Source organism: Stegostoma tigrinum, chromosome 14 (genome assembly GCF_030684315.1).
Source record: "Stegostoma tigrinum isolate sSteTig4 chromosome 14, sSteTig4.hap1, whole genome shotgun sequence".
Classification (NCBI taxonomy): Eukaryota; Metazoa; Chordata; class Chondrichthyes; order Orectolobiformes; family Stegostomatidae; genus Stegostoma; species Stegostoma tigrinum.
The window spans coordinates 66,705,980-66,733,575 of NC_081367.1; the positions used below are offsets into that span (position 1 = coordinate 66,705,980).

At 39.8% G+C, this 27,596-nt stretch overlaps 1 protein-coding gene across 1 annotated transcript; it reads right to left on the reverse strand.

The window, feature by feature from the left end:
• Positions 1-1,267: 1,267 nt before the first annotated feature.
• LOC125457659 (thioredoxin reductase-like selenoprotein T) lies at positions 1,268-27,596 on the reverse strand. Its single transcript, XM_048542196.1, has 6 exons — positions 27,387-27,596; positions 15,289-15,399; positions 12,602-12,728; positions 10,182-10,269; positions 7,477-7,632; positions 1,268-4,787 (listed from the first exon to the last, which is right to left on the reverse strand). The coding sequence occupies exons 1-5, from the start codon at positions 27,521-27,523 to the stop codon at positions 7,508-7,510; spliced, it is 588 nt and encodes a 195-aa protein (XP_048398153.1). The 5' UTR covers positions 27,524-27,596; the 3' UTR covers positions 1,268-4,787; positions 7,477-7,507.

A 27,596-nucleotide genomic window follows, 5' to 3' on the forward strand; every position in this document is an offset into this window, starting at 1 on the left:
CCCGATACGTCAACTTTTGTGCTGCTAAGATGCTGCTTGGCCTGCTGTGTTCATCCAGCTCCACGCTTTGTTATCTCGGATTCTCCAGCATCTGCAGTTTCCACTATCTCTGACACATTCCAAACAATATTAGGTTTGAGTAGAAAATCCAGCTTTATTTAAAAAGGCTTAACTGAAATAATATATCCACAAATGGGGAATGCTTCTGCATGTTTCACGTGAAGAAACAACTCTAGCATGACTCAAAATAAATTGGGTTTTCTCCCTGTCCCCTTAGCCAGCATTTCTCCCACAAAAGGTATCATCAAGGAACTGCGTGATCATACATCTCATTTACTTTAAGCTATAACTTTGAGAGACCGTGGTACACTTTTGATATTGCCAGAGGTGGTGTTAAACCAATAATCAAATCCCCAAAACGTAAAAATGAAAATCAAAAGAACTATGGATACTGGAAATCAAACAAGAACTGAAACTACCATAAAAACTCAACAGGTCTGGCCGTGTCTGCAGAGACAAAGCAGAGTTAATTTGTTGGGTCCAGTGACCATTCTGAAAAGTGTCTGGTGCATGCAACAGAGCTTGGTGCGAGTTGAAGAACAGGCTAGGGAGTTGTTCTTCATGCCCTAGCAATATACACCCTTAAACCCAGTTAAAAAAGAACTGGTGGTTACCTCTTGGGGTGCACCAACTGACTTATGAATTTGGTACACTTGGAGGAGTGCCTAACTGGTTGAAAAGCATTTTGCATCAGCCTTTGTGAAAGGCACCAGGCAGACATGTGGCATCGGAATGGTGTTTGCTTTAGACATAACCTATGATCATGTTACTGCAGGTAATCTGCTACCCAGTGACTTGTCAGTTTTCAAAGTGCTCTGAAATCAAAATCCTTCCTTTGCTGCAGTTTGGCTGTAAGTATTGTCTCCATTACCACTAGCTAAACACCTACTCAGTGTCACTGAAACTTTATTTGAACAGGCTATGAATCAGCATCTCATCTTAAGGGCCAAGTCAACAGGTCCCAGCTGCTAATTTGAAATGTTGGTAGGAAGCCCAGACCTTAAATGACTGGCAGATCATGCTACCATAGTGCACACTCACTAAACATTTGCAATACAAAGCATGATAAATTACTTCCTTCCCTTTCCCACTTAGCTAGCTTATGATTGAATGGACAAGACAAGGAAATGTGACAAATCGGATTTGCAGAATAGCCGCAGACAGCCTGAAACACTCAATACTACCTGATTCAGGAAGACAACCAAAAAAAACTGTAAAATCAACTTTATTCTGACTGCTCAAAATCAATTCAGGTTTCGTGCTTATGTTACTTTACTATTTTTGATATGTCTTAAAGGTCAAATTTTACAATTTTGTGTTTATTATTTGAAAGCAAAGAATGGGAGGCCACGGCATAGTAACAATGTCACTAGACTCGCAATCCAGGACCCCAGGCTAATGTCAAGTCCCTTCATGGCAGATGGCAACTTGTGAATTCAATAAAAAAACTGAAAGATCCGAATTGTACAAAGCCATTAATGTCCTTATTTACCTAATGTAATTGTGTCAGGCGAAAAAGGGCACGATGCATTAAACAATAGAAATTTTTGTACTGGCAAGAAAGCACATCTACAAAATAGCTAATTGCAAAAAACAAAAATTCAATTCCATTCTGCTACAGTTGGTTTATGGCAATTTAAAACCTTGGACAAGTCATAAGCATTAAAAACAGCACAAATCAGTACAGGCAGCTTACTTCAAGCTCATTTCAAAAAATGCATTCCGTCCTTTCCTACAAATTCACAAAGACCCAGGAAGCACTGGGTAGGCACATGAATGCAAAAACAAAAGACAACCTGCAAACTCTTCAGATGCAAAGCTTTTAAGATGTGGATGATATAAGGCAGTCAACTGCACTTTATAACAACATGGAATAAATTTAAACTGAGCATTTAAATGGGGAGCCAGGCATCATTGGGAAGTACATTTTCTTTTAACCTTTAAGAGCCATTCTCGAATAGCCTCTGGTCAAGACGAAACATTTCATTCATGAAATACAAATAGCATTTGTTCCTTAAAACTTGCAGCTCTTTCTTCAGAAGATACAACATTTCAAGGCCAGCAATGGAAACATGCAACAAACTCATTCTGCAAATAATTTTTCCAGAATACCCAAGGTGGCAGCGATAAGGAGTTTTATGTTCTAGATATAATTAGGCATGGTGTAAGGAAATGACAAAGTTTAAAATTCTGTACCATCGTTGCAGTTTCAACTCAACTAATTGATACACCCAATACAACCTGCTGTTACAGCTAGAACATTTTGATCAGAAACTGACTGCTTAGACTGCACAAAAGCAGAACACCAAGATGTGACTCAGCCTTTGGAAGCAATATTTAAATGCATTAAGAATGAATACTCTGTCTGCACGGCCAAATATAAAACACTCATGTACCCCATATTTGACTACTGACCTAAATGATGTCTAGATAAGCAACTGTGGGTTCATACCAGATTAACCAGTATAGGGACAGAGCATCAACTTTTTTGATGGAGAAGGAACAAAAAAAGTAGATAAAAAGGTAAATGCCATCACATTTTCCTTCCCATTTACTCGTTTTAGAAAAAGCACCATAATCAAGCACCCTGGTGAAAGCAATGCCCTTGTGTCTCAAAAGACGACTTTATTGAAAGGTTTGAGAAGAAATTTACGAAGGATGATATAGTGTAACCTGTTCTCAAAAGATGAGAATGCAGAACAACAAGGTAACTGAGATGGTTTAGGCAAGTCACAAATGTTTCAGATAAAGCGAGGAAAATTTTGCAATTAAATTCAAAAAGCGCAATACAACACATGACTGTTCAAAATACACAAGATATTCTTACATCATGTGAATTCAAAGATTTAAAGTAATTCAAATGTTTTAGTATTAGAAATAATGAAGCTTTTTCTCATTTGTATATGGAACTATGGCTAAGGGGATTTTCTTTAAATAAAAGGAAAGGTTATCAAATACTCTTCAAAAATAAAGTGCATTTTCTAATGGATTAAGATAGTACAGAATGCAAAGATACAAACAGTGTGAAATCATCTATATTGATGAAGAAAATATTAGAGCAAGGAAACCTAAGCTGCAAAAGTCACATGCTGGCAATCTCATCTTAAATTTTTCAGTGCTGTGACTAAGTATAAAACAATTCATTTGAAAATCTGATACATTGGAATTGAAACTTTACTGCAACAGGAATAACTTTACGATTTGTGCTGATTTGTTTTATGGTGTTTATCCTTGTTCCTCACCATTGGCATTCACCACTCACATCCACTCTACAAAAGTACTTGGTGAGGAGAGAGGTCTATTGAGAAATCATGGGAATGGTTTCTAGGGCTGCCAGTGTTTTATTTCTGTCTATCCCTCAAAGTTTACAGAGTGGTAATCAATAATTCACCGAATTGATATATTTTATGTTCTACTTGATATTGCAAATTGGTACAGATAGAATGTTGCCTAGAGTATTAGAATTAAAATATTTAATTGGAACTATGTGCATCACTGTTAATTTTAGCACAGTGCATACCACAAAGGTTATTAGGGAATGTTGTGGGTGTTTACCCTTTTACCAAAACATAGCAGGCAAATGAGGAGATTCAAGAACAACCAAATATCGAGGCATCAGCAAAAATCCATCCAGTAAACAAATAATCAAAGGCAGACGAGAAAATAAAATTCCAAAGCGTTGCAGTGGCATTATCAAATTCAATTATGGCCAAAAATGTTTATTCCATTTTACTTCAAATTAAATTTCAAAAATGTTGGCTGTGTGAGATTTTTGTTTTGTTCCCCTTACAAATGAGCTCAATGGGTTAGCTTTCAGTTGATCCAAAGTTGTTATGAACTCATTATGCATTCCAATTAGGTTTGAGAGACCTGACCTCTGCATCACCCTTTTGGATACCTGTTTCAACTTTTCACACTAGTGTTAAAATTTAGTATTTTCATTCTTATATGTTAGCTTTCCAATTGAAATCCGAGAGTTCACTTGTGGTTATATTATTCCATGCAAATCAAAGACATATTTAAACTGACTTTTAGGCAGCATTCCACTAGCATTATCTTTTGCCACCAGGCAAGTTATAACTTCTGAAACAAGACACTTTGTGCCCCAAGTTTTGCTTAAAAATGTTGTATGAAGTGAAATGGCCATTTTCTCCATCACACGAAAAATAATAGTCAGGCTACTTGGAAGCTATAGAATAGGGCATAAAATCTTTTTCCCTGTTGGCAAATATTTCAGTGAGAGATTTCAAATTACTAACACTCTTACTAGGTACAAAATGTAAACCTTAGCCTGCTAGAGTGCATTTGAATAGGTTTACACCAGGGCTATGGGTTAAACATGTGCCTGCATTTAAATTATAGTTAAATTCTAAATTACAATATCAAACATAAAATTTATAGTTTACCACTCATTTAAAACACAAAATAACAGAACTGTTATTTGCCACCTGTGTTATTTCATTAAATGTTGCCATAAAGTCATATTAAATTACATATAAAAAAGAAACTATGTTCATATTACAATTTGATATATGTGCAGTACACTACAGGGTGAACATGATCAGTGTATGAGCATTGAAATCCTTTTTATTTTTCAGAGGAGGTTTTCAAAGGATCAGTATGACTGATGGGGAGCATCCAGTCTGCACAAACAGTTGGTGCTGCTTTAAGTGCAGTCCTTCATAGTCATCAGTCTTACCATTCTCAGAAAACATCTTCTAAAATACCTGCAAGATAAAAACAAACAGAATAAGACATGAGAACATTATCTGGCATCTTTCAACATTTATGGTTGCAAAACTAGTTACACATCGTCCATTCATCACAAAATACCGCAATGTTTTTAAACGCATTTAAAACCTTGATGAGATGTTAATTGGTCATTAATAACTAAATTAGCTAAATATAACATATTTCATGCAATTGCCTGGGATTAGCAGGTAAACAGTCATCTTAGTTCAAATGCTTGCATGCCCGTCAGAATCAGAAATGGTGCGTTTGACGTTCATTTTTTACTCTAAGCCTACATTTAAAACCTGAATGCTACCTGCCTATCAGTACAATCTTTCACATAAAAAAAACTTTTTCTGGCTAACCAAGAGAAACACAAGATTGGAGGGTGGAAAAGGTTATTCCCTCGTTCAAGAAAGGGAATAGGGATAATCCTGGGAATTACAGACCAGTCAGTCTTCTTGAGGTGGGCAAAATTATTGGAGAGGATTCTGTAAGACAGTATTTATGATTATTTGGAAAAGCACAGTTTGATTAGAAATAGTCAGCATGGCTTTGAGGGCGGCAGGTCATGCCTCACAAACCTTACTGAATTTTTTGAGGATGTGACAAAACACATGGATGAAAGCAGAGCAGTGGATATGGGGTATATGGATTTGAGCAATGCATTTGATAAGGTTCGCCACGGTAGGCTCATACAGCAAGTGAGGAGGCATGGGGGTTCAGGGAAAATTGGCTGTCTGGATACAAAATTAGCTGTCCAATAGAAGACAGAGGGTGGTAGTAGAAGGAAAGTACCCAGTCTGGAGTCCATGACCAGTGGTGTTCTGCTGTTCTGGGACCTCTGCTTTTTGTGATCTTTAGAAATGACTTGGATGAGGAAGTGGAAGGGTGAGTAAGTATGTTTGCTGATGACACGAAGGTTGGTGGAGTTGTGGATTGTGTGGAGGGCTGTTGTAGGTTGCAATGGGACGTTGACAGGATGCAGAGCTGGGTAAAGAAGTCACAGATGGAATTCAACCCAGAAAAGCGTGAGGTGATTCATCTTGGAAGGTCAAATTTGAATGCAGAATATAGGGTTAATGGCAAGATTCTTGGCAGAGGGGAGGAAGAGGGATCTTGGGGTCCACTTCCATAGATCCCTCAAAGTTGCAACCCAAGTTGACAGGGTTGTAAAAGATGGTGTATGGTGTGTTGGAGTCACAGAGATGCACAGCATGGAAACAGATTCTTTGGTCCGACTTGTCCATGCAGACCAGATATCTTAAACATAACTGATCCTATTGCCAGGATTGGCCCATATCCCTCTAAACCCTTTCTATGCATATACACATCAAGATCCTTTTCAATTTTGTAATTATACCAACCTCCATCACTTCCTCTGGCAGCTCATTCCATACATGCATATCCTCTGTGAAAAAAGCTGCCCATATCTCCCTTTTAAATCTTTCCCTTCTCACTTTAAACTTGTGCTGTTCAGTTTAGTACTCTCCCCCCACCCCACCCTGGGAAAAAGACATTGTCTATTTACCCTATCCATGCTCCTCAATTTTATAAACCTCTATGAAGGGTCATCCTTCAGCCTCTGACATTCCAGGGAAAATAGTCCCAGCCTATTTAGCCTCTTCCTATAGCTCAAACTCTCTAGCCCTGGCAACATTCTCAAATCTATTCTGAACTCTTTCAAATTTCACAATATCCTTCCTATAGCAGGGAGACTAGAACTGTACAGTGTTCCAGTAGAGGCCTAACTAGTGTCTTGTACAGGCATAACATGACCTCCTAATTCCTAGAGTCAATACACTGACCAATCAGAACAGGTGTTGGCATTCATTGCCCGGGGAATTGAGTTTAACAGCTGCAAGATAATGCTGGAACTCTACAAAACCCTGGTTAGATCACACTTGGAATATTGTGTTCAGTTCTGGTCGTCTCATTATATTAAAGATGTGGAAGCTTTAGATAGGGTGCAGAGGAGATTTACCAGGGTGCTGCCTGGGCTGGAGGGCGGGTCTTCTGAGGAACGGCTGAGGAAGCTAGGGCTTTATTCATTGGAGCGAAGAAGGATGAGAGGTGACTTGATGGAGGTTTACAAGATGATGAGAGGCATAGGTAAATTGGATACCCAGGTTCTTTATCCCCAGGGCATAAATAACTACTACGAGGAGGCATTATTTTAAGGTGATTAGACAAAGGTATAGAGGAGATGTCAGAGGCAGGTTCTTCACACAGAATGGTGGGATGTGGAATGTGCTGCTGGCAATGGTAGTGGAGTCTGATACATTAGAGGCATTTAAGCAACTCCTGGATAGGCACATGGATGACAGTATAACATAGGGTATGCAGGGTAGTTTGATCTTAATAGGATAATGGGTCGGCACAACATTGTGGGCCGGAGGGCCTGTACTGTTCTATGTTCTGTTCATGGACTTTCAAAACTATATCCCTTCACAGTCACATCTGTTTAACCTGTTCCATTCAGTCCTTAACTGCCTTCAAATGCTTCTGTTCAAGGCTTAACTTTTCTTCATTTTCCTTCTAAACAAACATATTTCTGTAACAGAGGAATGCCACAAAAACAGGTCTGCAAATTTTTCTAGTATAAATTAAACAGTTAACTAAGAAAACTGTTTTATAGTAGTTTCGCATACTTATTAAAATTATACACCTGAAAGGGTTACTTACAAAAAAGGCTGTTCAATGCCTTAAGATTCAGCTAAGATCGATGCAGTGGGATTGAATCCATGTGTACATTGAGTTTCATTTCATTGTCCAGAATCTGCACAAGCTGTTGCATGGATGGAAGATGGCCAGACTCTAGTTTGGACCATACTGGAACATCTAAAGAACAACAGAATAAAAAGCCTGTTAAACATTAGTTACCAGTACTTTGAGTATGACTGTATGAGAAAGAGCTTCAGATTTGGCAAGCAAACTTGTTCAAACCACAAACAGAATATACAACTTTTACTTAAAAACCATGTCATTAAATTCCTGAATTTTAATTGGGGGCAGAAATGGTGAAAAATAGTTTAGAAACCAAAGATTGCTGAAGGATTACTGAGTGTTTTTGAAAAAAGTAATCAGACACTCATCACAAACAATGCTTACACAGCTGCTAATTCAAGCAGTACATGACCCAGAGCTAATGGTGTGGACAAGAACCAGATGGCAACAAGTAGCTGATTGCTTTATGGACTAGTGACCAACTATCGGTGACAAAGGCCTTTTGCCTGCCAACACCTATATGATTAGTTGCTACATAACTGAACAGCTTATTGCTGTGAACAAGACAGGGAGAAGTCATTCAGAAAACAGAAGGGTCCTGACCCGAAAGACTTGTCCTCTGATGCTGCCTGGCCTGCTGTGCTCCTCCTGCTCCACACTTATCTGTGCCTTCTGTCAATTTGGTTCTGAAATCAGGAAAACTGGAAATTTGATGTACTTCTATAAAAACAAACTAACTTTTGTGATGACTCCAGCAATAACAGGGACTGATTTCCAGTGCGCTACCTCAGTGAGGTGTAACATTGGCCAGAAACGTCCGGTGGATGATCCATCTTTGCATCCTTCTGGGGTCCCAGCATTAAGGTAGCAGTTTACAGCCAATTTGATTCACTCCAAGTGATATTAAGAAACAGATGAAGGCCTGCAATCTGCAAAAGCTATGGGCCCTTATAATTTTCAGTAGTATTAAAGACTTGTGCTCCAAAATTAGATGAATGCCCAGCTGAGCACTTCCAGTACTGCTACAACACTGATATCTACTTGGAACAGTGGATAATACCAGGTACAGTTTGTCCACAGAAAACAGGAAAAAAAAATCTACTTTCATGCTGGAAATGTTTCTGTCTTGATTGCACAACTCTTTGAACGATTAACCTATTACCTCCTAGCCTGCATATCCCTAGACACAGATGAAACTGGGGCAACTGGACGAAATCCACACAGACACAGGGAGAATGTGTAAACACTACATAGACAGCCATTTGAGGGTGAAATCAAACCTGGGGCCCTGGCAGTGAGGCAACGATGCTAACCACTGAGCCACCGTGTTGCCTCCGGAAAAAGCAGAAGTTCTATAAACTTTCAATTATCCTTTAGGTAAATAAATTGTTTCTGAAGTGGAAATGATTTAACATCCATGTTAAAACAGAGACTGGGAAAGCACAGATATAGATATCAGCCAGGTAAAAAATATCCAGAACTTAAGTCATATTAAAATCCACACTATTCAGATTGATAATTTGATTAAATTATTAAGTTTGTCAAAAAGGTTCCCCTGCCCCCAACTGCCGCCAGTCCCACAAATAACTAGTGATGGATAATCCCAAGTGCAGTTCAGAAGCTGATTGTATCTTAATGGTCTTTGAGAAGAAATGCAGGCACAGATAGAACAAGAAAAGGCTAGTGTATGGAAAGAAAATTGGTTTAAGATAAGGAAACCATTTAGCTCCCAAGCTGGTCAAACATTCAATTAGATTGTTATCTGCAACCCAATATATACTTGCCCTATTTAACATTCCTTCCTTTGATCATTTTTGTTAAGCACACTCAGATGTAAAAATCAACAAGTGACTTAGCACCAATTATCATTTGAAGAAGAGAACTCCAATCTTCTACCAAAAGTTTCTTCCTTCCTGAAACGCTCTGACAGGCAGAAGAAATGGTTCAAAATGAGAGCTGCTCACATTATAGTAGGTTTGAAACAAGTCTGTCCCTTGGTCTGGGACTACTTAATGCATAAAATGCACTTTGGCACACCAATCTTGATGATAAAATTTGCAGTAAAGATAGGAAGCCAGAAAGGGTGTAAAATAATTGAAGGCACAGAAGTAAACACTAGATAGATATGGATAAAGCTAACATTAAGTACTTATGGTTCTATAGAGATTGCTGGCAAAACTCAGGTCTGGCAACATCTGTGAGAAGAAAACAGGGTTTAAGTTTCGAGTCTGGTAACTATGTTTTGTATCGTATCTTTGTTTTACTTCAAGATTCTATAGCTTGGTCCCATGTGCAGTTGAACGTTATCCTTTTACTATTTAGAGAGTGTCATGGGAGGAAACAAAAAGCCAATTAAATACAGTGAAAACATTAAATAGAACAGAATAACTCTGATTTTTTTCCTTCCGTTTGTTTCTTCGTACATTACTAGAAATTTTTAAAATGGCATCAAAATGTGACATTAACTGCCTTCACATTTAATTTATACATCATTTGGTAAATATTAAAAAATCTTGTAACCTTGTTTACATTCACCATGTGTTATTGACTGATGCATAAATTAGTTTGGTTTTGATTTTTTAAAATTTACTGCACTACCATATTTAGATGGGACTACATATGCAATTGTTTAACAGTACAGTAGCATTAATCTTATGACTTACCATTTAATGTAATCTCAAATGCACCTGTAGACATACACTGATTTTCAATCATGTTGCTAAGGAAGAACACCATCATACATGCATAGATCTAAATAAAACAAATGCAATTGGTTTTAATGCGATGTTCTAACTGAAATACTTGTCAATGAAGATTAGTCTGCATGTTTTCACATTTGTTCAGTAGCTTATACTAACTGATATCGGGTACAAAATGGATAACAAATGCATCTAAGAAACAGGTAGGGAAGTTCAAAACAAGGGAGCATGATTTCAAGGAAAGAGGAGAAAGATTTAAAAAAGGACCAGACAGGCAACTTTGTTTAGACAAACTACTTTTGGGTGGTTCATAATCGGAATGAACTGCCAGAGGATTTGGTAGATGCACATACAGTTAAAACATTTAAAAGAAGTTTGGACAGATACATGAATAGGAAAGGTTTAGAGGGAATATGGATCAAATGCAGGCAAACACAACTAGTTGAGTTTTGAGATAATAAAATGTGAGGCTGGATGAACACAGCAGGCCAAGCAGCATCTCAGGAGCACAAAAGCTGACGTTTCGGGCCTAGACCCTTCATCACCTCTCTCTCTGATGAAGGGTCTAGGCCCGAAACGTCAGCTTTTGTGCTCCTGAGATGCTGCTTGGCCTGCTGTGTTCATCCAGCCTCATATTTTATTATCTTGGAATTCTCCAGCATCTGCAGTTCCTATTATCTCTGATACTATAGTTGAGTTTAGTTTGGGTAATCCAGTTTGCATGAACAAGTTGGACTGACGGGCTTGTTTCCGTGCTGTATGACTATCCGTCCATCCAGACGGCCAGAACAAGATATCAATTCTCCCTTAGAAGTTTGTCTAAATCCCACAAAATATAAAGTTATTCATACAATTGAATGGGGCTTCAGTTAATGTCATTTCTTTGACGTGTGGAAAGCACACACCATCTAGTGGTAGCTAACAGCAGTAAAGTTATAAAAGCGTCTGTGCTGTTTCATTTTCACAACACAAACCATATAGTATGCTCTGGGCTTTTTTAACCCAGAAGAATGCCCACGCAGGTGGCTCTACTGTTAGCCACCAATTGTAGCAGCAAAAATCTTGAGTGTAGCTACTGCTTGCACAACCTGATAAGGGGCTGAGACAGAAATTTCATCACATTTTTAAAAAATATCTGAATGCGGTACTGTAAACCAAGAGCCTCTAAACAAGAGGCAGAAAACGGAATTAGACTGGATAGTTCTTTTTTAGCTAGCTCAGTGACGAACAAACGGCCTCCTGTACAGTGACGTTTCTACCTCAACGTTGCAACAATTGTTGTAAAAAAAATCATTTTCAGCCATCTATTGTGCCAAAAACAATTTAATGTGGAGTTTAAACAGCAGTAAAAACATTACAACAAAAAACTTGCTGTATGATATCTGTTGTGACCACAGTGAGACAAATCCTTACAACTTCAGTTACAGATCAATAAATCTTGATCAGATATTAAATGCTTTTAGGTTGAAATTTAACAAATTTTAGTCAAAATTTTTTGCAGGAGATCAATGTTTTTAACAACTTTTTGCATTATAAATGACTTGTTAACTGTCAAATACAAGTAGCACTGTGGGGCAATTTGCTAAACTGACCAAGTTACTTCTCAATTCTAAAAATGAAGGCAACATTCTGCATATTTGAACCCACATGTTGGGGGAGGCAGAGGCAGAAGCATTGGAGTAATGACCATGGATGAGTAATCTAGAGGCCTATATTAATAATCTAGGAATACTGCATCATAATTATCAAAATTAATCTTCAGTAATTGAAGAATAAATCTGGATTTTAAAGACATTGTCAGCAATTGCACCATTAAACTGCTATTGATCATAAAAACCAAAATGTTTCACCAAGGTGGGGGGAAGGGAGGGGAGGAGAGGAGAGGAGGTGGTTGCTGGGAAGAATAAGCCATCCTTACCTGATTGCGGCCTACACAGAACTGAGGTCCACAAGAGTGTGACAGACTTAACTGCCCTCTGACATAGTCTAGCAAGCCACTGAGATCAACGGCAATAGGAATGGGCAACCTTTGCTTTATTCACAGAATATGGAAGTCAAAAAATAGCTGTGTTCTGTCAATTGCTGAGTTGCCAATATAAATTGTGCTTCTATGGGAAACTCTCAAGCACTTCAAATCCAATGGCTTGAGAAGTAGGTGTGTCTCTTCAGCCATTGTTTGTCCACAGCATAACAATTCAAGGGAAAATAATAATTTGGGGTTTTAAAAATCATGTGCAAACATCCTCAAACAATCAAGACAAATCATGTCACACAAGTGGAGCATTTTTTAAATATAAGCATAGCTTACTGTTACCAGAATTGTTTTTTCAAACATTACATTTGAGAACTTCTCTACTTTAGCCCATTTTTCTGCAACTAGTTACCTTGTTTTGCTGACTCCAGTGCCAAATGCTAGGTGTTTCCATGCCCAGACTAGGAAAGGGGTCTTTACCAACTATAATTAGTCCTATTAAGACCAGCTTGAAGACTGATAGAAAGGATGCTACGTGCCTGTAAAACAAGACCACAAAAAAGAAAGACTGAAGTCAATTGCCATATATTACATACAAATTAGTTCCTGCATTTTAACTGCTCTTGCACATTACTACTAAACCCCTTAAACAGAACTAAAATGAATGGGCTGTAAATGGCTGCTGGAACACAACCAGTTATTTCATTAAACAAGTGGATTAATAGAATTAGTGCAGAAAGGTTAATAGAAACAATCACTATTTGGCTCATCACTCCTCAACAGCCACATCAACTCAGTGATACAACCCTCAACTTGGACTCAAAAGCTGTGGGCTTTTAGGCATATCATCCAAGCTGACATAATAAGTACATTGAAGGTGAATGCGTGCTAGCTTATCAAAACTCCCGCTGTGTTAGATGAGTTAGAGACCATGCTGCACACGAGGCAAGTCCTGGATGTGCGTCGCATGCCAGATGCCAGACTGGAAAGCATTCCAAGTCCAGGCTGGCCTGGGAGACAGGTACTGGGAGGGAGTTCTAGAGGGGAGTCTGGGCTGGAGATTAGTGAGTGGAGGCTGCAAGGTCTCATGCTCTGAAGGCCGGCGGGCACAGACTCAGCGAAAAGGACTATAATTTAAGTCCTTTTAAAAAATACTTTTGTTCTTATTCTGGACATCCAGTAAGTCAAATGCTCTTTAAAACTGTGTTTTTTTAACTCTTTCAATTCTGTAACAAACACAAAACATCTCTACCTAGGTAGCCAGTACCTAAGATGGCACCAAAGGGACGACATTACAAACTTTTCACTGAATGTGGCATTAAAGGCTATTCTGAAAGTGCTGTCTTTTGGACAAGATGCTGAACAGAAATCCTAAATGTTTATTTAGTTACACACAGAAGATAGAAAGGTACTGTTCAAAGAAGTGCATGCAGTTGTGTCTAAGCTAATATTATTAGATAGGAATAACACCATTATTTATTTATTTAATTTATTATCTTAAAGACCACACAACTTTGGCTCTCTTAGTCACTTACATTAACCCTGAATCAAGCAATCAGCTGTGAAATGCTTTCAATATCCCAAGGTGGTGATAAGGCCACATTCCGTCAATTGAGCATTCAGGTCCAGTTTAAGTATTGCTGATATCTGCTTTTTCTACCCTATGCGCCAAATTGTTATGATCCCAGTTGATATTACTACTGGACAAGTCAAATTCCACTTTGAAATCCAGCTCGATAGTTCACAAAATAAAACAAAGGATTGCCGATGCTCGAAATCTGTAATAAAAACAAACTGCTGGAGAAACTCAGCAGGTCTGGCAGCACCTGTGGAGGAGAAGCAGAGTTAACAATTCAAGTCCGGTGAATTCCAACTATGAAATCTTTTCTCTCCATAGATGCTGCCAGAACTTGCTGAGTTTTGCCAGCAATTTGTTTTTTGTCTACAGATCATACTATGTTGTTTTATTTAATGAGGTCTTCTTTCACTGAAACACAAGCACAACACTGCAGATAAATTATTAACAAAAATAGTTTATTACGCAAAGGCAATAAAATAAGTAGAACCAAGACATTCAGCATTGGCTTGAAGTCCACCGCTGAGCAGGTAGATGATAGGAATAGTTGTGGGCTCTGTTGATGCTGAAGATTCTGCATTAGGAATAGTTGTTCCTTAAGCAAGCTAATCCACTGTAATAAAAACAAAGGCCTGGAGAAACTCAGCAGGTCTAGCAGCAATCATCCGTGACAATGGTACGGCCATATTCGGAACACTACATACAATTCTGGTTGCCCTGATACAGGATGGATATTATGAAACTGGAAAGCATCCAAACAAAGATTTACAAAGATATTTCCAAGACTGCACAGTCTGAATTTAACGAGAAACCTGGATAAGCTGGGAAATATTTCTTTGGACCAGAGGAGGCTGAGGGATGACATTATTTAGGTTTATAAAATCATGATGGGCATAGATAAGGTGAACAGCCAAGATCTTTTCCCAAGGGTAGCAAAATCCAAAACTAGGTGGCATAGATTTAAGGCAAGAGGGGAAAGATTTAAAAGGGACCCAAGGGGCAACTTCTGCATACGTGTGTCTATGGAATGAGCTACCAGAGGAAGTGGTAGAGGTGAATACAATTGGACAGGTACAGGGATAGGAAAGGTGTAGATGGATACGGGCCAAATGCAGACAACTGGGACTAGTACAATTTAGGAAACATGGTCGGCATTGTCAAGTTTGACCGAAGGGCCCGTTTCAGTGCTTTATGCCTCCATGACTTTACCAAGTAGCACAGTTGGTCACAATCTTTCACTATATCCTGTTACCGTTGACAGTCCACTTTTTTGAAAAACTGCCAATTGGTAGAATGGTGGTAATTTACTGAGAAATTCAATAAAGAAGTTTAGCAAAGTTACGTTCAAAACTCCATCAAAAATCTCTACAATGTTTCAAAAACAGGTGACAAATGCATTAATTGCTGATAGTGCATATTTAAACAACTGCAGTCCATCAACAACTAAGGAAAGATTGTAGCAGTTGTAAAGAATTCACTTCACAAAACAAAACTTATACATTATTTTAAATCAATAAAGTTACCTGTAGATAGGTTGTGGAAGGTAATTTTCACCTTCGATACGGATGTCGGGATACCGCTGGCTAATAACCCGCGTGTACTCCTCAAACACTTTCCTGTACCCTCAGGAGATACTAGTGGGGCAGAAAATGTAATTAGTTTCATCCCAAGAAAGAAGAAACACTAAGAGAAGAACGAGGCAATCACTACTGATGAGGGAAGTGAGGGATGCCACAAAAGCAAAAAAGATAAGCATACAATGCAAAGAAGCCTTTAAAACAAAGAAGATAAATAAAATGTGGAAGGGGCGGAGAGAGATGAAATACAAAGGTAAGCTAGGGAGCCGGATCAGATGGACTAATACTCCAATTTTATAAAGGATATAGCTCAGGAGATTGTAGGGGCGTATGTTTTTCAAGAAATAATGGAGTCAGGAAGGGTCACAGAGGACTGGAAGAAAAATCATGAACTGTAACACTTATTTAAGAAGGGAGGAAGGCAAAAGACAGGAAACCATAGGCCAGTTAGCTTGACCTTGGTCAATGCTAAGATTTTTGGGTCCATTATTAGGATTGAGTTGCAAGTATTTGGAAGCGCATGGTAAAATTGGGCAGAGTCAGAATGACTTGGTCAAGGGGAGGTCATGCCTGACAAATCTGTTAGGATTCGACATGGTCATCTGCAAACATAGCAACAACAACACTCAGTTCCTCATCCAGATCATTAATATACAGTGTGAATAGTCATGGTCCCAAGGTGGACTCCTGCAGAACTCCACTAGTGACTGGCTACCATCCTGAAGACGACCCATTCATCCCCACTCTATCTTCTACACAATCTTCTATCCATGCCTGCACCTTGCCCTAACACCATGGGCTTTTGTTCAGCAGCTTCCTGTGCAGCATTTTGTCAAAGGCCTTCTGAAAATCCAAATGCATACATCCACTGACTCTCTTTTGTCTAACTTGCTCATTAGCATAGAGTCATAGTGCTGTACAGCATGGAAACAGACACTTCAGTCCATGCCAACCAGATATCACAAATTAATCTAGTCCAATTTGCCAACTGTCAGAATTGTTTGACTGACTTTGGGAGGCAGGACTGGTGATAAACCTGGCTAAGAGTGAGTTTGCAAATACCAAAGTCGCATCTCTGGGCCATGTTACTGGACTTGGACAGACAGCCCCATGGGATGTGAAAACAACGTTTATTGTGAAGTTTTCCATACAATTGAAGATGGAAGTAATATGATTCCCCAGACTGAACCGTCTTTGAGAGAGAAGTTTGTACCAAATTTTAGCAGTTTGTTTGTTCAACTGACTGACTTGTTGAAGAAGTGCAGCAAATTGCAGTGGACGGAGGAATCTCGGAAGGCATTTGACCGCCCCAAAGCTGTGTTAACTGTTGCCCCGGTATTAGCCAGGCCTAATTATGCAAAGCTATTCATTGTGGCTATCGATGGGAGTAATCTGGGCGTCAGTGCTGTTTCTTGCAAGAAGACAAAGATAAAATAGAAAGATCTATCGTGTACTCTTCCAGAAAATTTAATTAATATCAACAGGAAAATTCCACCATTGAGAAGGAAACCTTGAGCTTGGTGTCGACAGTGCAACAGTTCAACAGTTTTTAAAAATGAAGTGATCTTTGTATATTTAGGGATGGGCATGAAGTACTGGCCAGCCAGCAACGCCCACATCCCACAAAATTAAGACCAAAAAAGGTTCTTTTTTTGGGCAGGGGAAGGTGTGACAATACTATGGCTTTAAGAGGTTTTTTTTGTGAAGAAAGGTTGATGTACCAAGCAGTCTGTTCCAAAGCCAATAATGTCACAGCTTTTGAGGCCTTTATTTTAAAAAAAATTGGAACAATAGAAGCAGCCTGAACGGGTCAGGCAAGCTCCCACAGAACCAGGATTTCTTTACTTTTTTTAACCTTCGTTGGCAGTTGCTGGTGTCTTGAGGTTGGGTTGTGGTAGCTTTTACTCTCCTCTCTGGTACAGCTAAAAGCTGGCATTCTCTTCCTGCTGCCAGAATTGCATGTGAGACAAACTATTTTACTAAATTTGTATTTGTCTTTTATGGGATGCTCCTATATTGGAAGAACATAAGGAGTTCAATCACAAACTACATTTCTGGCCATTACATCAATCCCACGGACCCAGAATTGCTCTCACATTTTGTATATTTAGAGTTACACGGTTTTGCTTCCATTGGAAAAATAAACAGGCTGACTTGCCACATCTGTAGGCCAAAGCATTGTGCCTACCACTTCCAGGAGATCTCCAAAAATCGTTCTGCCCCTGTAAACCTCTAACAGTGGAAAACACAAACATTTGTGTGTTTGTGTCACTTTCACAGATCTACTTCCAGCCAACAAAATAGTAGCACTCAGGATTGGCAGGTTATAGTGTGTAACTGTATTTCAAAGATCTAAGCATGTGACAAGTTTTTGGAAAAAACTTTTTTTAAAAATGCAGATTCCAAAAGATGGTTTTGGAAGAAACAGTTTTTTCCTCCTCCTTATGGTCCTTGTACTCTTTGGTTTCTTAGAAATAAAACTCAGGGGATCAAAAACATCCAAGAGACAATAAAAGGCATTAAAAACAACCCTCTGAATCTCAAAAGGAAACCAGAGGCCTGATGAAAATAAAATTGAAACCCTGGAGTTCCGCTGTAAAACGAAAGCAAATTGGAGTACAAAAACGTTACCAGAATTAGCAAGATCAATAACTCAATGGTATACCCATCTTAACTGGTTTAGGGTCTGTTGACAAAAACAAATTACTGGAGAAATTGGGGAAGCAATGGCCTACAGGTATTATTGGTTGACTCTTAGTCCAGAAATTCAACTTATGTTCTAGGGACCTAGTTTTGATTATCACCATAGCAAATGGTGTAACAAAGTCTGGAATTAAGAATCTACTGATGACTGTGAAACCATTGCCAATTGTCAAAAAAACCCATCTGGCTCACTAATAATCTTCATGGAAGGAAACTCTAGACCTCACCAGGTCTAGCCAACATGTAACTCCAGGTGCGTAACAATGTGGTTGACTCTAAAAAGCCATTCAGTTCAAGGGCAGCTAGGGACAAGCAACTAATGCTGCCCTACCAGCAATGCCCACATCAAAAAACAAGCAGCACAGTGGCTCAGTGGTTAGCACTGCTGCCTCACAGTGCCAGGGACCCAGGTTCGATTTTACCCTTGGGTGACTGTGCAAACTCCACACGTTCTCCCCACATCTGTGTGGGTTTCCTCCCGCAGTCCAAAGATGTGCAGGCTAGGTGGATTAGCCATGCTAGGTTGCCCATAGTGTCCAGTGACGTGTAGATGAGGTGGGTTGGGTCTGGGTGGGATGCTCTGTGGGTCGGTGTGAACTTGTTGGGCTGAAGTGCTTGTTTCCACACTATAGGGATGCTATGATTTTAACTCAGCAAGTCTGGCAGCATCAATGGAGAGAGAGCAGAATTAACATTTTGCGTCCAGTGATTATTCTTTAGGGTCTGTTGGTATGTGCATCACAGGTGTGTGACATAACATGTAATGTGTAGGTGAATGGAGTCAGTAAGCTTTCTGTGTATCTTCGTTAGCTTGCTTCTCATTTTCAGTCTACATACTGGTTGGTAACGACGTTAAAACGGAAAAAGTGCTTTCCTGTCAGTACACAGCCTCTGCAGTGGCATGTCCTCAACAATGCCTCCTACTGGCCATATAAAATCTGGCTCACTCACAGCCCCAGCCTGACACTTGAAAGGAACCTGGAGGAGGTTAAACTGGCCAGCACTAGGACACACCCTGGCACTCATAAACCAAATTCTCAACAATTATGGTGGAACAGATCCAGTGTGTCTGGTGGATACCTTGGGACAGTATAAGGTTTAAAAAAACACTAACTCTGAACAAAATCTGAAGTGTAACCCAAAAGGTGGATGGACTAATGTCTAAATATGATATCTTTCTGCAACCACTGTCAAGCATATGAACAAGGAATTCAAGTAATATATTTAAAATCTGGGGTTCAAGTGTGAAAGCAAAGCAAATTAAAAGCAAAAATGCTACCAAAAAGTTCATTCAATGCACAGGACCTATTGTCATAAGTTTGAGGTCTTCCTTTGGTTAGTGCCTCCAACAGGTCAATGAACTGTATCGAGTGTGGTGATGAGTTCAGTCAGCAGGCTTTCTGCTCATCTTTGCTAGCTTACTTCTCATTTACACCCCAAGGAATATTGGGGAGGCTGGGAGGCAGATGTGTCTTTGAGGCAGCTTAGGTTGTCCACTATTTTTGCCCAAGTTTGTGTTCTCAAGAGGACATTCCAGCTTTATTGCTAACCACCAACTTGCCAACTATAATCTTAACAGATGGAAGACTGCCAATGTAGTGTAATACAACAGAGGGGGAGGGGGAGATTCTTCTCCTGATCACTGAGGTATCCTGCTTGGCTGGTTTGATTTCCTATGGGCACAAGAATAGACCGAACACAGAATCAGTTAAAATGCGGATGTTTCAGACTGTGAACACCCAAGACAACATTACAGAAAAATGTCAGTTATGTTTCTCCAAATTGTATTAAACTAGAACATTGAGCGATCTGCTTTTTCTCTCGTGTCATTTACAAGAATTTCAATAACCGTTTTGCTGAGCATTTTATTTTCCTCACAAACCTAAGAAAACCTGTGACTTACTCTGCCAGCATATCCCAGACTGGTGTTACAGTATCACAAAATCAAAGCTTACTATTAAACTGGACTGAGCACAAACCAACACAGAAACACAGACTATTATAGATCAGCATTTGGTCATCTGTGCTCCCAGACCTCTGCTCAGAAATAAATTTCTTTTTTATATACAAGTCCTGAACTTCTAATATTTCTAGTATGACAACAGTAACCACACCTTAGAAGCACCAGGCTTATCCACAAGTGAGGGGTTAACTTCGTAAAGTGACAACACTACTTGCAGGCTAAACAGATGCAGTATGTAATAGACAGGGCTAACTGATCTCACAAACGATGGATCCAATTGAAGTTTTGACATCCTGTCATGAATGGAGGTGAACAACCAAACAACTCCCAGGAAGTGGAAACTCCATAAATATTCCCATCTTCAATGATGGGAGCGACCAGAACATCAGAACAAATGGCAAGCTTGAAGCATTTGCATCAATCTTTAGCCAGTGCTGAACAGATGAACCTCTCAACCCCCTCCTCAACTTATTTCACGTAGTATCAAGAAACAACTGAACGCATTGGATATGCAAAGGCACTGCAGACATTCAGACAATGATCAGTGTCCCTCACCAAGCTGTCCCAGAACAGCAACTGGCATCCAGCTGACAATCACCAGTTTATTTTCCATCATCAGTAATCTGATCAAAGGGGCTGTTGACAGTGCTGACAAGCAGCATTTGCAAAGGTATAAGCTCGTTGCTGATGTTTCAATTGATTCAGCCAAGGCCACTCAGCTCTTGCACTTACGACAAACTCAGTGCAAACATGAATAACGAATTGAACTCCAGAGGCACGGTGAGAATGACTGTCTTGGAATTCTTTTTGATCAAGCAGGACGTCAAGAAATGCAAACATAACTAGAGTGAATGGGAATTGGTGATAAACTCTCCGCTGGTTGAAGCCATACTTAGCAGAAAGGAAGATGGTTGTGGTTGTTGAATTTCAACCATCTGTTATTGGGTATCGCTCAAAGACTTCCAGTGAGCTATCCTAGACCCAATCTTCAGCTGCTTTATCAATGACCATCCAAACGTCGCAAGCTCAGAAGTAGGGATGCTCGCAGAATCGCCCACCATCAATATGTTGGGAGTTACCAACGGCCAAAAACTGAACTGGACCAACCATATAACTTCTGTAGCTAAACATTCGGCAAATAACTCACGTACTGACTTTTCTGTCCCATCAACAATTTTTAATTCGTGCTTACATATTATCCCTCATCCCATAAGCTCTATTTTTAATGTAGTAACTTATGTGGCACCTTTTGAAAATTCAAGTATGCTACGTAGACAGCTCCCAATCCTCACAGGTCTTGCTCATTTCAAATTCAAAAATCTCCAAAAGATTTGTTACTTAAGACTTGGGATGCTCACAGTTATGAAAAGCACTAGAGAACTCCTAAATGTGCTTCAAAGCACCACCCTGCATTGTACAAACTTGTAAGAAAAGTGCAACAATATGTAGCATTTATCCATTTCTTAACCTATCAACCTCTGGGGAAGAGACTACAAAATAGCGTTCCTACAAATAAACATCTCAGATCAAGCTCAAATAAAATTAATTTGGCAGGTGATTAATCAGAATCTGCATTACACATACTGATCCCAAGAGTGAAGCAACTAAATTAAATCAGAGCCACCCATTGGCCAACCCTAATGTTTTCAGTTTTTTCTGCAAAGATAGATGTGATACAAATAGATCTAACATAATTGGTCCATTTTCCAAAGTAACACAAACATTCACACTATAGTTTTATCCAGCAGAATGTACATCAGAAACGACAAGTTTAAAGCAACTTTGCAAAATTTAGAAACGCCCAATTCAGGTGAAATCCCGAATACAGACAGGGTGACAAAAAAAAAATACTGCCACTTCACAAAGCAAAAGACGTTACTACTCCCCAAGCGGCAAGTCCAACTGCAAGCTCTACTGTATTTATTAGGCTGAAATGTTGCTGCTCCTGTTAAGAGATCACAGCACAGCTGCAAAGGGATTGTTTATTGTTTCACAGCATAGAGGGAAGGGTGTTACTGGAGACCAAATCATTCAGCTCACTTTGCTCTGCTTATACAAATTACGGAAAAAATGTGTAGATATCCTGGATGATGGTGGCACCTCATGGGCTGATCAAACTACACATGGTATAAAATCTAATTAGAACAGACTGGTTACTGGGCTTGAACAGCATGGAATACCTGCGTTTTGGTTGTTATTTCAACTTAATTGCACATTATTAGCATGTTTTTCTAGCTCAGCCTTTTTTGCCAGATGGCAAGTTGGCAAAAGTTTATTTTTTTGGGAAGCTAATGGGTTAGTCACTACTCTTTCGAATCACAACTTTTGAATTGAGGAACAACGACATGAAAGAGCACAGATTTTAAGGCACTACGAAACTTGTAATGACAACGTACATTTCGAAAGCAAGCATTTCATGAGCTGAATATTTAAAGAACTGGAAGCAAAGTTTTTGCATAATTCCTGCCACTCAGTTCATGAAGCCTTTGGGCAACCAGCTTCATCTTGTGTAGAGGTAAATGCCATGGGTAAACAAGCCGTGTCATAATAATGCTGCATCATACTTAACCAAAACAGCCAAAGGTCTACAAAATACCTGAAAATTTAACCCTCAAAGCAGTGAATGATTCATTTAAAAATAACCAAAAGAACTGCAGATGCTGTAAATCAGGAACAAAAACAAACTTGCTAGAAAAGCTCAGCAGGTCTGGCAGCATCTGTGGAGGAGAAAATGGAGTTAACGTTGCGGGTTCAGTGACCCTTCCTCAGAGTTATTCATTCATCCGAACTATTCCAGAGAGAATTCAATTGCCAGTGTCATTACAAAAGGTTTTGACCAGAACAGCTGTATTGCTAGCTAAAACCCATTAATTAATTTTGCTTTTTTTAAGAAAGGAGAAATAAGGTGGTGATGGTTGTTGGGGGGGGGGTGGGGGGGGGGGGGGGGGGGGCGGCGGCGGTGAAGAGAGTGGTTCGGCTGCCTCTTCTCAGGTATTCTCCCAAAGTCATTTAAACCTGCACTCAGTAGTCACAAATCGTTCTTTCAGCCCAAAATTCTGCAACATACTTGTTCATCCCAAAAGCATGTTCATCTTTCCTGCACTCATATTTCAGATACTCAATCAGCTTTGAAATGGTTCTAATCAAAATCCTCTCAATGTAACCATGTCACACAGAGGATGCTTGTGGTGCAGCCGTAATGCCCCTGCGCCAGGAAGCCTGGGTTCAAATCCCACCTGCTCAAGGGTGTGTCATAACATTTCTGAACAGGCTGATTTGAAAATATCTGCAATCAAGTCACATTCATCTCTCAATACATTTGGCCGGCCATTGAAAATGGAGATGAGAAATTTCTTCACTCAAAGGGCAGTGCATCTGTAGAAATCTCTACCCGAGAGAGCTGTAGAAACTCAGTTGTTGCATATGACTGAGATTGATACATTTCTACATACTGAAAACGTCAAGGGACAGGACAGGAAAACTGTGCCCAAGTGAAAGGTCAGTCGCAATCTCAGAGTGGCTCAGTGGTTAGCACTGCAGCCTCACAGCACCAGGGACCTGGGTTCGATTCCAACCTCGGGGGTGGATTGGCCATGCTAAATTGCCTGTAGTGTTTCAGGGGTCTGTGGGTTATAGGGGGATGGGTCTGGGCAGGATGCTTCAAGGGGCAGTATGGACTTGTTGGAGATGAAGGGCCTGTTTCCACACTGTAGGTAATCTAATCTAATTGACATGAAAGGCTGAAAAGGTCCTCTCCTGCTCCTACTTCCTTTGTCATGCACAGAAGAGGCCCTTTAGCCCATCAAGTCTGCACCCATCTACACAAATTCCTTTTTCCAGCACTTGGTTCATAGACTTGAATGTTTGACATTTCAACTGCTCATACATGTACTTTTTAAAAATATCATCAAGTTTAACTCTTTTACCCTGCTAGGCAGGGCATTCCAGAGTCCCGCTATCCTCTGATTGAAAAATGTTTTCCTCAAATGCCTTTAAACTTCCTGTGTTTCACCTTAAAATTGTGCCACTTGTTAACAACCTTTCAACTACTGACCCTTCCTGGCCATCCTATCCACGTACCCCAGAATCTTATACACCTCAATTCGATTGATCTGAGCCTTCTTGGCTCTGAAAAAAAAAACTTGAGCATATCCAGCTCTCTGCATAACTTAATTGCACCAACCCAGCCAACATCCTGAAAGATCAGTAAATCCCATTTCTGTTAACAGACAACTCATACCAGCACACAATTCAATACACCTCAGAAAACCAAGCTGAGGGCAGTTTTGACATCATCCAAGACAAAGCAGCCCTCACAATCAGTTTCCCTCCATTTTAAACATGCATTCTCTGTGGTAACAGTTGTAGTGAACCCTACACACAAAGGCATTGCAGTAACTCTCACACTTCTGAAACAGCATCTCCCAAACTTCTAATACCCACATCAAGAAAAATAAGGGCAGCAAATGCATTGCGGTACTGCCATCTCCAAGTGTGTACAAATCCTACAACATCCTGACTTGAAAGTAACAGATTGTCCTTCATCAGCACTGGGTCAAAATCCTGGGAATTCTTAGCTAATAGCATAGAGAAGCTTTACACCACACAGGTTGCAGTGATTCACGAAAACAAGACAATTAATGCTGGCCATGCCAGTAATACCACATCCATATCTTGTGAATTTATCATAAAAGAAGCCATCGACACCATGGCTAGGTAGTCATTCTTTTCAAGACTGCAAGGTGCAAGTTACTAAAATGAACAAAGCTGAGCTCAATTCTACTTTCATCCAAAGTTCACAAATCAATAGTTTTCAGCAGAGTTCACTGAGCACCTGAGAAACCCTCGGATGAATGGTCTCTACATGAGTGAATACTGTCTTTATTGTAATGCTCCAACTGGAAAGCAAGCTAATTAGGTACAAATCAGGGAATGAAACTGGGCAATCCTTCACACCGTGAGTCATTAGAGTATTCCATCATGGTTGCTCTTTAGTTACTGCTCAAAAATATTACAGGCTCTAGGCAGCTGATATTCATTAAGGCAGAATATTGCCAAGCTAAGTTTCCACAATGGAGATAAGCTATTCAACTAAGACCACAAACTATTCAAAATAAGATGAAAGGCCTCTTCAGGGCCCAACCAATGCTCTTTGCTCGATCAATATTACTATTATTAAGAGGTATGAAGCCAGTCATCACTGATGGCAGACATTTGCCAAGCAACATCACGGGACTTAAAATTTGAGCTGTAGGTTCTTTATCAATCATTGATTCATAAATCCAATGAAAGCTGGTCACATTCTGGATAATAATTAGCCAAATCAGGACAGTTCAGGTATTACAAAACAAAAAGAGGAAATTTAATATAAAATAGCATACTCAAGAAAGTGAACAAAATACACAGGCAATCCCCAGGTTTCTGGGTTCTGTGCTGGAGTACCTTCACAAGTTGATTTGTATGCAAGTCTGAACACAATGTAGGGCAATATAAAATAGCTCTAAGTACAGGAAGTGTTTGTATATCAGATCTTTAAAATTACACCCCTGTAGAAGATCACAGTCTTTTAAGTTGGGGATGCTCTATTCTCAAATGCTGTCAAATCACATGAGGATGACGTCAAGTGATTCTGGGTTTCAACACAGATCACATGAAGTCAGAGATAATGGGAACTGCAGATGCCAGAGAATCCAAGGTAACAAAGTGTGGGGCTGGATAAACTCTTAAGATGCTGCTTGGCCTGCTGCGTTCATCCAGCCCCACACTTTGTTCACATGAAGTCAGAGCTTGGATAGGTCAGCATCACACATTCTGGGGGCTTTGCTTGACACAGAAGCACAAACTGATATTTAAGCTGCTGAGGCAAACAAAATCCACAAGGTTGATTCCTAGCATTATGAGTACAAGAGCGACGAGAGAAGAAAGCACCTGAAGGGAAATGAGTAAGAACGAACCTGAGAGGGCATATCAAAGTTTATAAAATGGCACTTTAATTATTCCGAACTAGATTTCAAGAAAAAAATCATGACATGATTTAAGAGAAGAAATGACTCATTTAGATCTGCTGGCAGGAATAACATTTAGAGCAAGCAAAAGGAATAGGCTTGCATAGAAATTGTCAAAGATTATCTAATAGTTATTTTGACTGTTCTACAATCTGATAATTTTATGACACAATAGTAAGGAGTTGTAGAGTAACAGAGGCAAAACCCTAGAATTTCTGCACAAACTTACATGTTGCAATTTGGGTGGGGAGCAGGGGAAGAGAAGAAGAAAGACAGCAAGAGAGAACAGATAAGCTATGATGAGGATTTATAATGCGATTAGAGGCAACATACATACATTGAAAACAAAATATCTTCTGTGCTCCATCTTTAGTTTTATATATATCAGATAACAGATTTCAACAATAATAGCAAGTTAGTTAACAATTACCAGGAATTAAAACATAAGTGCACACTCCATATTTAGATGTACCGTTTTAACAACTTGTGTGTACTTTTTTTTTACAATTCATTCCCAATTACTCATTTTCAAGTCTGTATTTCACCAGTTTTTCCTCATGTCATAAGTTAACAAATCAGCCTGATACACCTTCCCTGGTGTTTGCCATGGTACCATGAACATCCACACACACTTATTACAAAAATAAAAATTTTCTGAATAATTATGTAATTTTTTAGCCTGGAAATATTGGGACACATGGATTTACCAAATACAATTCTACTCAACATAGCAAAACATTCAACTGCAGCCAACATTGCAAAAAATGTAGAAAAATCATAGCCGGCAGTCCCCAAAATATTTAACAATTGCGGCTGGTGGTGCCCAAAATATTTAACAGTTAGCCTGGCAAAATCTTCAAGAACTTTTTTGAGCAAGGGTCACCGGACAAGAAACATTAACTGATTTCTCTTCACAGATGCTGCCAGACCTACTGAGGTTTGCCAGCAATTTCTGTTTTTCTTTCTGATGTACACCATCCACAGCTCTTTCAAATTTTCTTAAATAACTGCAGCCAGCCTGGCAAAAATCTTTAATAACTGTAACCAGCCCGGCAAAATGTGAAATAAAATTTAGTTGACATGGCAAATTAGAAAACAAAATTATGGTCAACATGCAAAAATGTGAATTCCCACAAATTATACTGAGAGCTCTGTGTTTTTCTGAAATACCCAGGGCGACACCATCTCCCTCCCGGGCTTGAATCAGTGTCATGTACAAACAGGCAGCTCTTCACTTCCTCCCGCAGCGCGGGCCTAGCGCCTCTGCTGGAAGCCCGAGCCTCCGAGTCGAGCGGGTGCCCAGCGAGCACCCTATGGGGGAGGGAGGAAAGGCGGCTTATCCGACACCCCGCTCCTTCTCTCTCTTCACTCACCAGATCTGGAAGCGCAGCACCGGCCCGGTGACATACTGCATCTTGAGCCGCTTGTCGGCCAGCCCTTGGCTGAGGTTGCCCAGGCAGCTGAAGGCGAACAGCAGGAGAGAGAGCGCGGCCATACCCGGCAGGGCCATCGTCGCTGCAGAGCCGGCTGCCGTCACCGCGGAGACCGGGCAGAGAGACACAAGGCGCCTGCGCGGCCCGCTC